Raw genomic sequence first — 16,378 nt, 5'->3', positions numbered from 1 at the left:
ACCTCATGAGCTCTATTCAAAGGGGTGCCTATAAGCTGAAGTTTGTGCGGCAGCTAGTTGGGCATCACCACACACTTTTGTGCGGTTTTATCGGTTGGACGTTACAGCCCCTTCGGTGGCTCATACTGTCCTTTCTGCTGGATCTATCGCTCGCTAAGGTGGTGGTGGTCCGATTCCGGTTCGGTGGCTGCTCTGCGGGGCGTGTATATATGTCCCATACTTATGTGTTGTACCGAGTGAATCAACTGAAAGGGAATTAATAGTTATGTCTATAACTTCTGTTCCCTGAAGGAGAGGAACAAGGTACAACCAATATGGACTCCTCAAGGCTGACTGTGGTTATTGGTATAATTAAAAAAAACTCTGGTATCATAATACAGGATAAAGTTGACCCTGAAATCAGATTAGGCCAAGGGCCTTAACGGGCAAAAAAGGAATGACTTGTGTTGGCCAAAAACCCCCCACAAAAAAAAAAAAAAAAAAAAAAAAAAACACACCCCACAGAATTTATGTGGCTCTAAATTAATGAATCTGACTCTTTCTCACTGAAAGCCACTGGATTTTTTTTAACGGCCAGCCAGAGAAAAAAGCCATTTGACAACATGTCACAACAACCATTAATTGCAGCCACACTGTATTTACAGCTGACAATGATGGTGACACAATCTAATATTCGAGTGTAAAATACATTCTATTCAGTGACTAACATACCTTCCCACAGGCACGACAGTGATGCCGCCTTTTGGTAAAAGTGAACTTCTGATTGCACTTCATACAGTTGGGAGCTTCAGAGTCTGGCACCCAAGCAGGCTGTCTGTTCCCTAGCTCCTCCACTCCCTCCCTTTTGCAGCTCACTGCCTTGGCACTGTCTGTGGTAAACTCCCCAGGGTAAGGTGGGGGTTCTGACAGTTCATCATACACCACACTGTAATCCTGATCCTCCTGAGTTGCATATGAAGGGTTAGAATCCCTAAAGTTGATGGAATGCTCATCTGTAATACTGGGGTTTATTGGTGAACGTTTTCCATCCTCTGCAGTACTTGGCACTGTTGTAGAAGCACTTAACATCTGAGCCAGCTCCCCCTCTTCCTCTTCTCCTGCTGCTGGAGATCTTGCAGTTTGGCACTGCAGCTGTTTAGGTCTTGCACCTCCATAGGAGGGTTGTAGATCAGGGCTACTGCTGTGCTGGGACTGGAAAGTGTTGCTGGTCAGAGAGCTTACCCCAGAAGAATAGTCTTGCCAAGGTCTGCAAGAGTCCTCTGATACTGATAGAGCACCAGGGTTAATGCTCCCCTCTGCAGATACACATATTGCTTGATCACTTTCTGGAAAAGGTAGACCTTCTAAGTCCTGTTTTACAAGCCCTTCCTCTGGAGCCCTGTTTGATTCTGGGAGAGATTCAGGATAAGAAACACCCTGTTCTGCTTCAGCATGTGCTTGCAGGAAAGCATCCAACTCCTCATCTGTAACCAGCAGCTCAGCCTGGTCGCTCTCAGGGAGGTACTCGAAACCAAACTCTGGAGGATCTACTAGGCTGGTTTCTGAACAATTGGTGGAGGTAAGATCTGTAGAAGCGTCAAGAAAAATCTGTTGTTGCCCCTCTGGAGACTGTCTGCCCTCTGCAACCTCCTGGACCACAAAAGCAGGTAAAGCGGGTGCCTCCGGGTGGGAAGTGGGTGCCTCCGGGTGGGAAGTGGGTGCCTCCGGGTGGGAAGCGGGTGCCTCCGGGTGGGAAGCGGGTGCCTCCGGGTGGGAAGCGGGTGCCTCCGGGTGGGACTCTTCTTCCTTGGCTTCCAGGCCTGACAGGGATTCTGCCTCTGTGCTCTCAGACACATCTGCATCAATGCATAGCTCAGCTTCCCCTGAATCATCTTCTGTGGTCTTTGGGTTCACAAGAGCGCCGCACATGGACACAGCTATGGGTAAACATGACAGGGCTACCGGCTTGCTGTGTGAGGCTTTGGATTCCTGACCTGGAAGACACTCTGCTTCACATTCATCCAAGACTTCATGAGACTCATTCTCTTTACTAACTTTGATTGTTCTAGTTTTTTTAACACCATCAACAGGATCCAGATCACTCTGTTCCACAGAGTTCTCAACTACTTGGTCAGAGATAGCCCCCCCTTCACTGTCCCCCTCCTCTTTATTAGCTAAGTCAGTAGCTATTGAAGATAGTGAATGATCTGCGGGATCACAGCTCCTTTCCACTGCTGCGGGGAGAATGACATCAAGCAGACTGAGTGAGGCAGAGTATCCACCACTCTGCTGATGTAAATCTAGACTCAACAGTACCTCTCCATTCCCTACAAGGGTTTGCTCTTTTTGGGTGTCTCGACTATGGCATGCACCCTCTTGCTCTTGTCCTACTTCGGGGCTGTTAAAATCCACAAGCAGTGCTTCCTCTTCCTCCATTTGCTTTTCCACAATGTCCAGCTTACTGAAGGCATCGTGGCTACTGGACCTGACCAGAATGGCTGAGCTTGTGTCATTCACAAGGTCGCAGACAGGTTTCAAAGCTCTGTCTGGACAGGGAGGGGTAGAGCTTTTGGCTGACCTGCGATCCACAGACAACAGAAGGTCCACACCAGTGAGAGGCTGACCTTTGACCTCTCTATCAGTGCTGCGGTTATGGTTATGACTGGCAGAACCATCAGGACAGCTGGGTGTCAATCCATAATGAAGAGAATTAAGGTCCGGGAGGCTTGGTGGATTTGGGGACAGCTCTGTAGGTGAACACTGAGGGCCAAGTGAGGAGAAGGGGTACACAGAGGGCTTCAGGGAAACAGGCCTGCCTTCGTGTTCCTCTGCAATCCAAAAAAGGAAAACAGTTAATTCAATTACACTTGAGCTGTACTTTTGATACACTGGCACCGTCAATTCTGTTTTGCTAGATTTTTTTTGGTGTTTTTTTCCCCAATCTGGTAATGTGGTTCTGGGGTCAAAGTTGTGCTGCTATCCGAACCATGAGTGCTAAAATACAAATACATGGTTATATTTACTAACTGCAAAAAATGCTAAGTTCTAACAAAGTAATTTGGTTACTTAGGCATCCTGTGACCCTCCAGTAAACAGACTACTGCATGCCAGTAACATGACAAATGAAGACAGCCATTTGTCTTCATAAAGACAAATGTGTAAAACTTATTTAAATGTGCTAAGAGTACAAACACACTGCAGTTGTTGTTAGTTCTAGAAGAAACACCATTTTTGGCTAAACCTTGGATGTTTGACAAAGTATCATTGAATCACAGGTTTGAGTATAAAATCCGGTGTCTCCAGATGGGACACGGCTTTGCCTGAGTGAGAGTCTTCCTTCCTGGCTTCCAGACCTGACAGAGATTCTGCTATATATATTCTGCTATATGCACTGCCTGGCGAAAAAAAGAAGTCACTGGGCCCTATTGTATAGAATGAAAATATCAGCATGTTGCTGATAAGAGAAAATATTTGTCTGTAGGTACACTGATGAATGTGTACGTATGCATGTACATCTATGCGCGTGTCTGTGTGTAGATATAGATGTGTGTGTGTATAACGTATGCATGTTAACTTGGTGTGACAAAGGTTGCTAGTTTTGTAACACAGACCAAGAAGTTGCACAAAATGTGGTGTTTTTTTAACATCATCTCTTTTAAATATCTTGTTTCCCAAGATGTAAAGATTGTCTGATTTACTCTTTTTTGCCGCTTCTGAGCAGTGCTCACAAAAACAAAAGTTAGTTGGTTGCTCTTAGCAGTGAAAATACTGACAACTGTCACTGAATTACTTTAATGCTGAAGAAATGTTTAAAAGCAGAAGATTCTAATGCAAGTCTCTGCACTGCTGTCCCATTAATCTGCTGTATGATAAACAAAAACATCAGTTCCTTGTGTTATCAGTTGTTAAATAAATCAAAAATCAGTATGAAAGACTTGATCTTTGATACACATCTGTATTGAGGATTTGTTGACTTTTTATCACTGGCTTCACTTTAACACTGGGGAGAGAAAAAATGCTAAAACCGCAGAAATCTAGGGCACATTGTGAAGCACTCCAACTTATGGTATGTACAGTTACATGTGTTGGCTGCAGATTGAGCAACTTTTTTAAATGTATGTATTTTAGCGAAAGTTCTAATTTCTCACTCCCTTTCCTGGTTCTCATTACGAGTTAGGGTTTTTTTGCTGTTGTTTTTTTTAAATCATAAAAGCTATGGAGTACTGTACAACACATTGGGACAACAGCACTGCCATAGCTTCAAAAGTTCCTTAATCCTCTGGTTTAAAGGATTTTCTTTAGCATCAAAGTAATTCAGTGACAGTTGTCAGTATTTTTACTGCTACCCAGCAATCAACAACTGTTGATAATTAATTTGGCAAACTTTATTTTCCAAATTGTAAAGAAGTACAGTTTTAAACAATGCTTCTGTTGCTGCTACAGTGTAACTCAGTTTAATGCCAAAACCGGAACTGAGCATCAAAATTACCAATAGGACACACACTTCCATTGGGCTCCGCCTCCAAACAGTCAAAAGTCAGTCCAATCCTGCCGAGGACTACCCACGAGAGTGTGAAACTGCAGCAGACTCAAAGCAGACACTCTTGTGTTCGCGATGGCTTCTTTCTGTGCATGGCTGCTAAGTTCTACGCATGTGAGTTATTGAATTTAAACACAGGGAATTTAATTGCACCTGTGAAATGAAATTATTTGCTCAGATTATGTTTTTTCTCGCACGTGGCTTATAATAGTATAATATAATAATTCCATACACATTCTTTGTTACTTGTGTTATCAGTTGTTATATCTTTACTGAGATAAACTATAAAATGAATAAATCCATTAACAATGAATCATGTCTATCCCTTATCAGATGTTACTGTCCATGTGATGTGTGACTGGTCTTACCACTATTGAGTTCAAAGTCATCTAGCAGCTTGTCCAGATCACATACAGCTGCCTTGAAGAAGCTGTCCATGCTGCACTAAAGGAAAGAGGCTTTTTATGCCCTACAGTTTCTGAAAAGAAAAACAAAAACAGGTCTGTTGGGTGAAGAAAGGATTACTTCAAATGTTGGATTGTTTTTCAGGTTCTTTGGTGTTTGGGCGGTGGAGTAAAAATCCACTTAACATGCCAACCACAGCTTAGTAAACATTTACTACACCAGTCAAGGACCTCGGTAAAGACAACAAAAGTGCAAATGCACATGACGCTGAGCTGCAAATGAATATCTTTAGCAGGGATCATCCCATTTAGTGGTAGATTGTCAGTACTCTGCAGAAAGTGACATGACGATAGTGTGAAGTGGCTAAAATGAGCTGATAATGCTGTTGTTTGGAGGTGAAGAAGCAGAAATCTCTGACATTATAATCTTTATCAGCTTAAGACACAGCAATAACTGTGTTCCATTAGTGTTAAATAAGCACAGTTTCATATAACACTAAAATTCCATAATTATGTTGCAGTGAAAATTTAGATATTCCTCTTTAGGAGATCCCCTCTGGTAACAAATAAAAAAAAGAAAAGCAAGTATAAATAAGGAAAAACAATCAAAGTGGCTAACAGAAAAAGAACAAGGCTATGGTAGAAGCTACATTAGTAGGAACCCAGAGATTAACACAAAACAGTCAATGGAAAACCATAACAATTAATCTCCAAAAGTTGATTCTGTTCATCTGGACGTAGAGTTTTGTGGGAGAAACGTTTCGTCACTCATCCAAGTGACTTCTTCAGTCTCAGCTGACTGCAGGTTTCCCCAATCTTATAAACAGTATATTTGCATAACGACTGAAACCAGCCCACTGAAGGAACAATGGGCTGGGAGATCAGTTCCTTAATCTTAATTATGCAAATTCTCATGACCATTGATCAACAACCACTTGACCATTGTTGTTAAAGAGTGACAAAACGTTTCTCCCACAAAACGCTATGTTCAGATGAACAGAATCAACTTTTGGAGATTTACTTACCTGGATGATTGAGCATGCATCAAGACATAACAATTATTATTCAGACATATGGTTTAAGTAGGCAATAAGGGGACTAAGAGTTAAGGAAGAAAAAAGAAAGAAAAAAGCAACAGAAGCCACTACTGCAAGAAATAAGGACAAGGACACAGTTCTGTGTTACAGTAAATAAATAGCAGTCATGTGATCTACTGATGCCATCACTTCCATTGTTATTGTTTGTTGACTTTATTTCAAAAGGAAGTGCCAACTCTTTAATAATTACACTCAGGTCCATTATTTACCATGTGGGCCAACCAGATTAATATTTGTGATAATGGGTGTGATAATTCAACACTTGAATGCGGTTACTGATTCACTCGTGAAGTGTTGTTCAGTGTCTTGAATGCAAACTAGAGCAGGGCGATATGACCAAAAATATTTATCACGATATACATTTGAAATTTTGCGATAACGATATAACTGACAATATAATTGACACTAGACAAAACACTTTGCAACTCCACAACTTTATTAGTGCAAAAAAACCCCATCAATGTATTTTTGCTTAAACAAGCAGCTGTTTTTTATGTGCATTAAAGTTATATAAAAATTTAACAGTGCAAATGCAAATTCCTTGCTGACAGTTTAACCAGTTCCACACCATTGAAGTTGCAGCATTTTTACAAACCAATTCTGGTTCATCTGTTTCATTCAACGATCCGCGTTCGCCCTTCTTATTCTCCGTCGCCGCCATGCTTTTTCCACCATGTGCGTATGAAAACAAAGGCACTGCACATGCGCGTTTTACCCATATTCTATCGTGATATTTCATTTTCTTATCGTTGCCCAACATTATACCGGTATTACCGTGAACAGTATGATATGGCCCAGCCCTATCCAGAGTGTCAGCTGGAGGAAGTAAAGACAGCACTGGTGACATAGACATTAATCTTAATATCAATTAGTACATCATTGAATCTTGTACCAAATTATCTTGTATTATGAACAAAATAAGGTTGGGAGATATGTAAAAATTTTCCAACCGATGTTAGGCAATATATTCACGCAGGCACAGACTTTTTGATGGGCAGAGCAATCATCCACGAACTTATTTGCACATTTAGAAAGTTTTGTTTGGAGGGAATATTTTACTTTCTTTTCTTGTTTGTTTCAGTATTAATATAGCTACTTTTTAGATTATGAATTAATTAATGTATTTATTTATTTTCTTGAGATGCGCCAAATTGCCAAAAGACTTACCATTTTATCGGAGATTTTTAACTTTTTGTTTAATTTTGTATTTTTTGTTTGGTGAAGTGTGTAAGACAGATAAACACTGGAACAGCCTGTAACCGTTGGTGGAAAAAAGAAGCCAATTTCTCTTTGTTTCCCTCCCCAGCATTGTGGAGTTTTTAATTTAAATAAAATGTGGGGTTCCTTTTCTGAACATAGGCTACTGCCTTTCATTCTTTCTGTTATAAGTTGGAGTAAATGAATCGCTGCATTTGTGCGCACTCTGAGGAGGGTGCATTTGCTGGAAGCTGGAAGAGGGTGCTGTTAAAACAGTGCTATTATTTTTTCTGTTGACTCTTAGCTTCAACCAACATTATTAGCAAACTTATTCATGGTCAAATAAATAAATAAATAAATCGCTCTTGTAAAAACAATCAGCAAAAAGCCTATCATCGATAGCTGATATATTCATCCAATCACCAAGCCTTAGTACACAAGTCATTGTTTTCAGAGCAAGCCTCCATCTTACTTAGAATTTAGTCCAACATGAATTCAAAAAGCTGAGAGTGTATACAAACCCGTATCAACTATGAATTGTCACCCTCACACAAACCAGTTTCACAGCCATCACATGATATGAACCATGTGAGTTCTGATGTCACTCAACTATTACTCATTGTGATTTGTGGGTTTTTACACTACTTAATGACAACTATGTCTCGTCTGTGTAGCGCAATAGTCTATAGCTGAAGAGTAGTAGTAGAAGTAGTAGTAGTTCAGCTGTACTTTTACCAGACGGAAGCGATAAATGAAAGGAGAACTAGGTGATATACAATCCTCGGGTAACTTAACAGGAACACCACAAGAAGGATACGTGTATGAATGATTCACAGTAGTGCTAAGGTACAGACTGGTACTAGAATGCAGTTCCCACAACTTCAATGTCTCAACTTAACTCATAAAGCTTATCACTACATAGTTCTTAAAGTAAAGGTCCATGAACAAAGAAAAGGAAATAAATAGGGATGCAGCTATTGATTGTTTCACTAATTGACTATGCCATTGATTAACCAAGTAATCGGACAAGAAATAATAACAAATACTTAAAAGAGAAAAAATACTGGTCTTTCAAAATGAACTACTCATTGGTTTCCCTTTTAGAAATAGCAATGCTTTTAATAGTTTAACTTCATACAACATCTGCCAAAGAGTTAAACGTGTTCACTGTATTTATATACCCTATATTATATGTTTGAAAATAGGTCTGTAAGTACTGTATCTTCTGTGAGGTAGATTAGGTGTGTGTTCTTGTGTATGTGTTTGTGCCTCTGTACGTTTAACGATGCTAGTAAATCAGTGAGTGTTTCTGTAAGCTTTTTAAATGAGTATGTGGTGGCTGCAATGAAGAAAATCAAACATATCAACATTCTCAGAACTATGCTTAGCCCTGTGCTTTTATGCAACCTTTCCTGTAGCAGAAAACAGACATGATGATGGTACAAAAATAATTAATGTTTATAATAATTCAGTGTCCAAACCAACCAGCCCCAGGAATGGCTTGCTTTAAACATTGTCAGACTAAGCTAATAGTCTCCATATCTTATTTTATCTTCTGTAGTTTTGCTGAAGATGTTTCACTAAACAGTGGTGGATAGGAGCAGATACTAATTTCACTTTTCTTCACGTTGGAGCTTTCTGAACACGTGGTTTAATTAAGGAATTCCACCAGCTTTTTCTCAGTAAATGTTTTTCTAGTAATTACAGTAACAAGCTGACGTTTGGAACGCTAGAAAAAAAGAAAAATTTTCTTTCACTCCACTAAGCTTCCCACAAAGTGGGAAGAACTTCTTTTTCCGGTCTTACTTAGAGAGCCTCTTTTTGCTGCTGTCATTCAGTAACCATCTTTTCTTTCCAACAAGGTTTAATATTTAAGGGAAGGATGAAGTCTCAACAACCCTCTGAACTGAGGTTTGATAAGTATTCTGTCATTTAAAATTCATGTCGTTCTGCTGCTCACTGCTTATGAGACTGGCAAAATGCAATGACATAATATGAAACGAGAAGTACAAACACATTCACTATGGCTGTTTAGAGCTGAAGTTACAAATATCGGTTGTGGCGTAAACAACACATACTACATACATTTTTCTTGCTCTCATTTAAAACAGTTTTCACAAACCAAAAAGGCAGTATAAGAGCGAGTAAGGTAAACAAACTAGCAAACCCATCATATATGAAACGTTAGCAGGTAACATTAGCACTTACATTTCACATTAACAAACCCACTTAGCAGTTAGCCAGAGTCCTATTTTTACAGCTAACTCTGGCTAACTGTTTAAAGGTGAGCCACCTTTGGACTGCCTGTTGTACGTCTACTGAAATTAGCACGATTACGCCAGGTGTTGCTAAAAATTAGCCCGTTAGTTGTTACTGAACAGGCTAGCTAATGTGGCTACCAAACTGGGGGGGGGGGGGGAGTTAACGAATTTCTTACCAGTATGTTTTACTCCATGTGTCGAACCTCAACAATTATTATCTCTTCAGATGTAACGCATAAGAAAACGTTGCTGGTATCTTAGGGTAATTCCACGGTAAAAGTCGTTTGGCCAGCTAGCTGCTGGATTAGTTTTACTGGAGAGGTGTAAATTCTCCACTTAAGCGGCCATCTTGAACATGCAGACTGTCGGGAGGTCACAGGATATGCTTAGGCTGTGTGGCTGGCATACAAGTTTACTCACCAGCGCAGAAGTGGTGGTGAGTAAACTTGTTCTTCCTGGGAGCTACATACAAAAGAGAAATTAAAAAAAAAAACTTGACAAAATCTTTCTCAGGCAAGTTCTGAAACATTAGAGTTTCTTAAAGGTAATCACTGTAAATTTCTCTGTTATTTTTTTAAATATAATTTTCTATTCTAAAAAAATAAAGAATAAAAAATTGGAAGTTGAACAAGGGCTGCCTTGTGCTTTTGTGTAATAGCAATTTATTATTTTATTATTTTGCTATATAAGAACCATTCCATTTCCCATCACCTCTTCTTTTTTTAATACTGAGATTGTGATGCTGGAAAGGCTCATCTCAAAGTTTCAAAATGGGACTTCAGAAATGAGTAGATGGCAACACGATAGCCATCTTTCATGTCATGTGTGATAGCTCCAGATGAGTTTGTTCACAGTTATCAACGACAAGCAATGGTGGATCTTACTGTGAAACAATAAGAGTCATCTGCTGCATACCTATGTTATAACAAGTTGTTATTTGTATTTTTGTGTCCGTCCTGTGAACTCAAAGCAGCCTGGCCTGTCTCTTTTGACCTGTAGCATCAACAAGGTATTTCTGCCCAGAGGAATCTTAGGACCTTAAAAAGAAACAGCTGGACTTCTTTAATTTTGTTGAAGACATTTCACCTCTCATCCAAGGCTAAAAAGTGGAGAGTCACAGATATTTAAATCTTAGTTGGTAGTGTCCCTTAGGAGGGGGTAATTGACCCACTATTAATCATGTGACTCATCACATAAGGTGTGAAAAAACCACTAGTGGTTTCAGGTGAAATCAGCGTGATCCCTTAACCCACCCTAACATGTGAACGATTGAGGTCACCTGACATAAGATGCGACTGAAAAGAAAACTGCTCCTCACTGTGAGTCACACTTAAAAGGTTGTAATTTAGAGAATTATGAGTAAATTAGAACATTTCTGACAGCCAGTGAGAGTAGGATGTTCTTAGACTCTGTGATTTTTTTTTCTTGCATTTTCATTATTATGTCATTGTATCGTCAATTCAATTAAATTCAGTTTTATTTATACAGCACCAAATTACAACAACAGTTGCCTCAAGGCAATTTATATTGCCTACCCAACAATCATAAGACTCCCTATGAGCAAGAACTGTGGTGACAGTGGGAAGAAAAAACTCCCTTTTAACAGGAAGAAACCTCCAGCAGAACCAGGCTCAGGGAGGGGTGGCCATCTGCCACAACTGGTTCATGGTGAGGGGAGGAAAACAGGACAAAAGACGTGTTGTGGAAGAGAGGCAGAGATTAATAACAAGTAATGATTCAGTGCAGAGAGGGAAGGTGACAAAACAGGTGACAAAAAAATGTAATTTAATAGAATCACTTTTCAAAAAAATCCATAAAGACTATTTGATAAAAGGACATTCCCATTTCATCACTGTGAAATGTGGGGAAATTATCTTTTTGTTTTTAATTGTCTTTTAATTTCAAAATAATTCATGTGTGCTTGTTTTTTTTTTATAACGGTTTTGCATCGATTTTCCACATCTCCTTTAAATGAGCCATGGTTAAATGAATGTATTAGATAAATTAAACAGAACTAAATACTGGACTAGCTTACCACAATAGATGGATAAATATAATAGTTTTATTCTAAAAGGGTGTCTTAAAGAAATGGGGATACCTAAAAGGAAACAGGAACACATATCCAAAGCAAAGCGGTAAAAATTTGGTTAAAATCTGTAACCCTCCGGGCCCAAAGAGGGCGGTAACGCAGGAGAATCCCGCCCGTCATCCGTTTTAAAACAAACTGAAAAGAAGTCGAGGTAGAGCGGAAAGAAAAAGGAAGAAGAAGGAGAAGACGGAATCGGTACCACAATGACTTCGGCTCGGAGACTAACTAGGGTAAGAAAAAGATCTTAGTTGTTGGATTTCTGCAACTTTGACATGGTTTAAACAATGGTTTCGACTTTATGAGTGTAGCTACAGATTCGTGAGCAAAGAGAAAATGTCCGGGTGTTTGTCGCTCAAGTGTCTGACAAAACGAAAGGATAATGACGGCCGATAGACGGTGACTCGGGGTTTAGTTGTTAATTTGAAATGCCAGCAGAGCGTGATTAAGCTTTAAGATAAAACTGTCATCTACGGCTTTAAGTCGGAAAGCAAGCTGGTGTTTAATAGGCAAGCATGGTGGAAACTGTAGCAGCTCGTTTTAACCGCTATCGCCGTCTGAAGGCAGCCGCGGAGGCGAAAACATGGAGACTTTGGGGTTGGGACGTGACGTCAGACCTCATCTGAGCCGTATACGTTTAATAAACAGTATATATATATATATATATATATATATATATATATATATATATATATATATATATATATATATATATATATATATGACATTATTCTGTTGTTTATGGGATTAAGAGTTAGTTATTTACAAAACAGTATACAAAGTTATTTTGACTTGGTCATGTACTTGCATGTAAACAAACGCAATATAAAACAAAGTAATGCCTTTATTATTTCAGCTTTTTTCAGCAACAAAATAGAGTAGTCAATAAATTATGAAGAATTAAGTGTAACAATTGGAAAGAATTGTTCCTGTAAGTTAAGAGTAAGTAGAAAAATGTGGCTATTGTAGACATTGATTTTTATTTTTAAAGAGAGAAAAAAATGAATTGTATGCTAATGTTGTAAACAGTGTAGTGGCTGGCCAGGCGTTCATACTTTCTTTTGTTCTGACTCGTTTTAGTTTTGATTTGCTGTATGTTAGTAATTTCCTCATACCAAAAAGAAAATGGTGAAGTGTGCTGTCACGACTTCCTGAAATCCCCTGACAGTTCAGTTTTACAGTTCACGTAAATTCCAAATTCCACTGGGAATTAGAAAATATCTACTATTTGCTTTCAGCAAAACTGTTGCAAGAGAATTATCTGAAATGACTGGGACTGTAGGGCATGTACAGCTTGAATTGATCGGTATAAAATATTTTGACTGTCACTTGGTTTGATAACATTTACTAGTTTCTTCCTCCTTTTTGTCTATCTCACCTATATGTTCTTCTGAAATTTATACTGGCAGACTTTTTGACCATATGAATGAAAAATATTTGATCTGAGTAACCAGATGGATTTGTTTTGTAACGCTTTTTTTTTTTTTTTTTTTTTTTAAATTTTATTTAAACTAATGCTAGTGTTCAGCTAACAGCTGGTTGTGGTGGTTGAAGGTGACTGTTATCACAAGGCTGCTCCTTGATATCCTCTGCAACTGCTTTGCTTTATACCTGAAATCAGTCAACCGCAAACAAGGTTAACAAGTCACAAACTAAACACTTTTTGTTTTTTTGTTAAATAACTAAAAGTAACCATCATGGAACCATTAGTCCTCAGCCAATGTTGCTGCACACGCACATATTAAAGATGCAATACCCATTTAAGTTTGAAGCTATTTCAGGTTTTTGTTTTTTAATTTTTTTTTCTTTAATTTGTTGAGGGTTATGTTAAAAAGCTTAGTCTATATGAATCCTTGAGTGTTTCATACATCACAGGCCTTCATAGCAAAAAACTGAGTTCTCCACCTCTGTCTGTTTGCCATACACACATGTCATTGCAAAGGTCACAGTCTGGCAACCCATTATTTAATTTATTTATTTATTCATTTATTTATTTATTCATTGTTAATTAGTATGAATCTATGACTGCTGCCCTGTAAGTATGCAAAACTGTATTAGTGGAGGTGAAGGTCTCACACAGGCCATCATTGTCCGATGTTAATAAAATTTAAAACACCATAATTGTTTTTGCAGTATTTATGTGAACAGCCTGGAAGGAAAAATGCATTGTGTGAATAGTAATCTGAACCGAGGAATGAGCGGGTATGAGTCATTGTGGAGGAAGTGATGTAACTGTTTACTGTCTGACGGGACTCGGTCCATCAGGGCCATATTACACAGTTCCTCTGAATCACCTACACCCAGCAGATTGTATTTCTTAGCTGGTTTCTTGACTTTTCCTCACGTTTTATCGACATCAATCAGCCACAAGTTTAAAACCACAACCTCATAATGTGGCGCTCACCCTAATGTCACCAAAAGAACACACCTTAAGTCAGTGTGTGTGTGTGTGTCCGTGTGTGCCCATCCCAACAATGCTTGTCTCGGTTGAGATCTTGGAAATTTGGGGACCAAGTCAGCACTGTGTTGTTCATGTGGTCATTGTAGGTTCTGACAGTCTGCATTTGTGCAGCGTCATGCACAGCAATTTGTGTGCTGACACATTTTTGTCCTAGCCAGCTGAAGACTGTTTTTCTGTGGGCTGAAATGGCATGGTCCAGTACTGCCCTTTCTGAACCTGCCGAGTCACCATTTCTCCTTCCTTGGATCACTTTTAGTAGGTTCTGGCTTCCAGTTTGGAGATGTTGTGGCTGATTACTCTACGTTATACATTCACGCATTTGTCTGTTTGTTCTTCCTGTTCTGTCACTGCATAATTTTGCACCAAATTTCAATCAATTATGTTTCGTTTCAGGAGATTCAAGACATTCGCGATTCTGGAATAAAGAATTTCCGAATCATTCAAGTGGATGAATCTAATATTTTGAACTGGCAAGGGCTTATTGTTCCTGTAAGTATTGACCCTATGTAACTATACATTTTTCCCACTTTTGTTTCTCTAATGGCTCAAATTTCAGATCACACATTGTGAAGTTCGAGAAGAACATTTTGGTAGAAATTTGGTTTGACTTGTATGAAAAATATTGTTTTATACAGTCTATATATATCTGTTGTGAACAGTACATTATCAGCTTACTTGTTTTTTGTTCACTTATTTTATTTTTTTAAAGGTTTCTGTTTTGGTAAGTGTCAGACACAAGTTTTGGTTCTGTTTAATGCTGTAGAGAGGGGCATCCTTAATATGTTCAGAAGTATAAAAAAGAAGAACATTATTAGAGAAGAACACTGAAATCATTTTAGCAACATTTTTAATTTTCACTATTAAAAGTATCAAAGGCGCACATAAAAATGACCCCCACCAAGTCATCTTAAAGTCAAAGAGCATTATTAATTAAATTATGTAATTATTGTTGACTAAATATTATTTCGATTTTCCTGAAATTAACACATACTTATTTTCTTCAAGGACTGTCCTCCATATGACAAAGGAGCATTTCGGATTGAGATCATCTTCCCTGCAGAGTATCCTTTCAAGCCACCTAAGATAACCTTCAAGACAAAAATCTACCACCCCAACATTGATGAAAAGGGCCAGGTCTGCCTGCCCATCATCAGTGTGGAGAACTGGAAGCCAGCCACGAAAACCTGCCAAGGTGAAAATGGACATCCACATCTTATTATTGCTTTCTTATATCTGTTCCAAAAAGTACCAAATATGCTCACAAATGTTCTTTTCTCATTCCCTCTGTCTGCCAGTGATTCAGTGTCTGGTTGCGATGGTGAACATGCCTCAGCCAGAGCATCCACTGAGGGCTGACCTGGCAGAGGAGTACACTAAAGACCGTGCGAAATTCATGAAGAACGCAGAGGAGTTCACAAAGAAACACAGTGAAAAGCGACCTGTGGACTGACGACCCGCCTCTTAGACTTCCTTTTTGTTTCCTGTTCAAAGAACCCAGCCTGACTCTCTGTTCTTATCCCCTTATTTCACAGAGATGGCCTGTTCTCCAAACCTGCATTGTTTAGCACTCTCCAACCACTCTTTAATAGAGGCTTGTGTTGCTGTTTCACTTTGCCAAAAAGAAAAGCAGGACTTTTTGGTGCGCAGGCAGGCTCTGGCCTCAAAGTGTCACCTTTTGGTTGTTTTTGACTTCTTTCTACTGATTTTTTTTTTTTTCTTTCCTTTTTAGAAAAAAAAAATTTTCTGAGGTGGCATCGTCGAAAGTGAAATCTCTGAAAAGTGCTGTTCTGCTTACTTTAATGCTGAATGTGTTCTTAGATTAATCATTAGCTTATGCACACCTGTTTACAGATTTTTAAGCATTGTTTCAAATCTTGACGGCATTTAATGCTGTGGGTTATATTTGTCGTCTACTCCTTTCAATCGTTTTCCCCCTAGGATACACCATGATCTGTAAAATCACCCGTGGCAGTGGCAGAATTTAAATTTGTTGCTCATGCAAAATTCACGCGGGAGCAAAGAAACTTCTGAAAATGCAACAACATTCAAGTCATTGAATCATTTTTGTATCTTTAGAAATATTATTAAACTTCTTCCACCTCTGTTGGCCCCTTTGTAAAGTGCATGTTGTCAGTGAACATTACATTAAAGATCCATTAATACTGATGTAAAAACAAGATACAAAATTACTGATGCTTACAAATGTGAGAAGCCAGTAGGAAATACAGAGGCATATGCAGGATCTTTCCTATTCCTGTAGTGGGATTTTTAGGCATAATCCTTACCAGATTTACAGCTGGGTCCAGCTTTGGAGAGGTAAAGAAAGGCGATTGACATTACTTTGATAAATTCA

The 16,378-nt window shown here is 38.9% G+C and overlaps 2 protein-coding genes across 4 annotated transcripts in view; one reads left to right on the top strand and one right to left on the bottom strand.

The window, feature by feature from the left end:
- Window positions 1-9,849, bottom strand: part of zfyve16 (zinc finger, FYVE domain containing 16) — a 41,273-nt gene extending 31,424 nt beyond the window's left edge. For all 3 annotated transcript variants that reach the window (XM_084935982.1, XM_084935983.1, XM_084935984.1), the window contains exons 1-3: window positions 9,655-9,849; window positions 4,888-4,997; window positions 712-2,807 (exon numbers count right to left, since the gene is read on the bottom strand). In XM_084935982.1, the coding sequence (XP_084792108.1) occupies window positions 712-2,807; window positions 4,888-4,957 (2,166 nt within the window). In that variant the 5' untranslated portion in view covers window positions 4,958-4,997; window positions 9,655-9,849. The remainder of the gene's footprint in view (window positions 1-711; window positions 2,808-4,887; window positions 4,998-9,654) is intronic.
- Window positions 9,850-11,687: 1,838 nt separating this feature from the next.
- LOC146384146 (ubiquitin-conjugating enzyme E2 L3-like) lies at window positions 11,688-16,127 on the top strand. The gene is made up of 4 exons (XM_084935981.1): window positions 11,688-11,797; window positions 14,419-14,514; window positions 15,031-15,217; window positions 15,321-16,127. The coding sequence occupies exons 1-4, from the start codon at window positions 11,771-11,773 to the stop codon at window positions 15,473-15,475; spliced, it is 465 nt and encodes a 154-aa protein (XP_084792107.1). The 5' UTR covers window positions 11,688-11,770; the 3' UTR covers window positions 15,476-16,127.
- The last annotated feature ends 251 nt before the right edge of the window (window positions 16,128-16,378 follow it).

The sequence above is a fragment of the Perissodus microlepis genome, chromosome 7 (genome assembly GCF_051167445.1).
Source record: "Perissodus microlepis isolate ML-2025 ecotype Zambia chromosome 7, ASM5116744v1, whole genome shotgun sequence".
Lineage (NCBI taxonomy): Eukaryota > Metazoa > Chordata > Actinopteri > Cichliformes > Cichlidae > Perissodus > Perissodus microlepis.
This window is presented reverse-complemented; position numbering and strand designations above follow the sequence as displayed.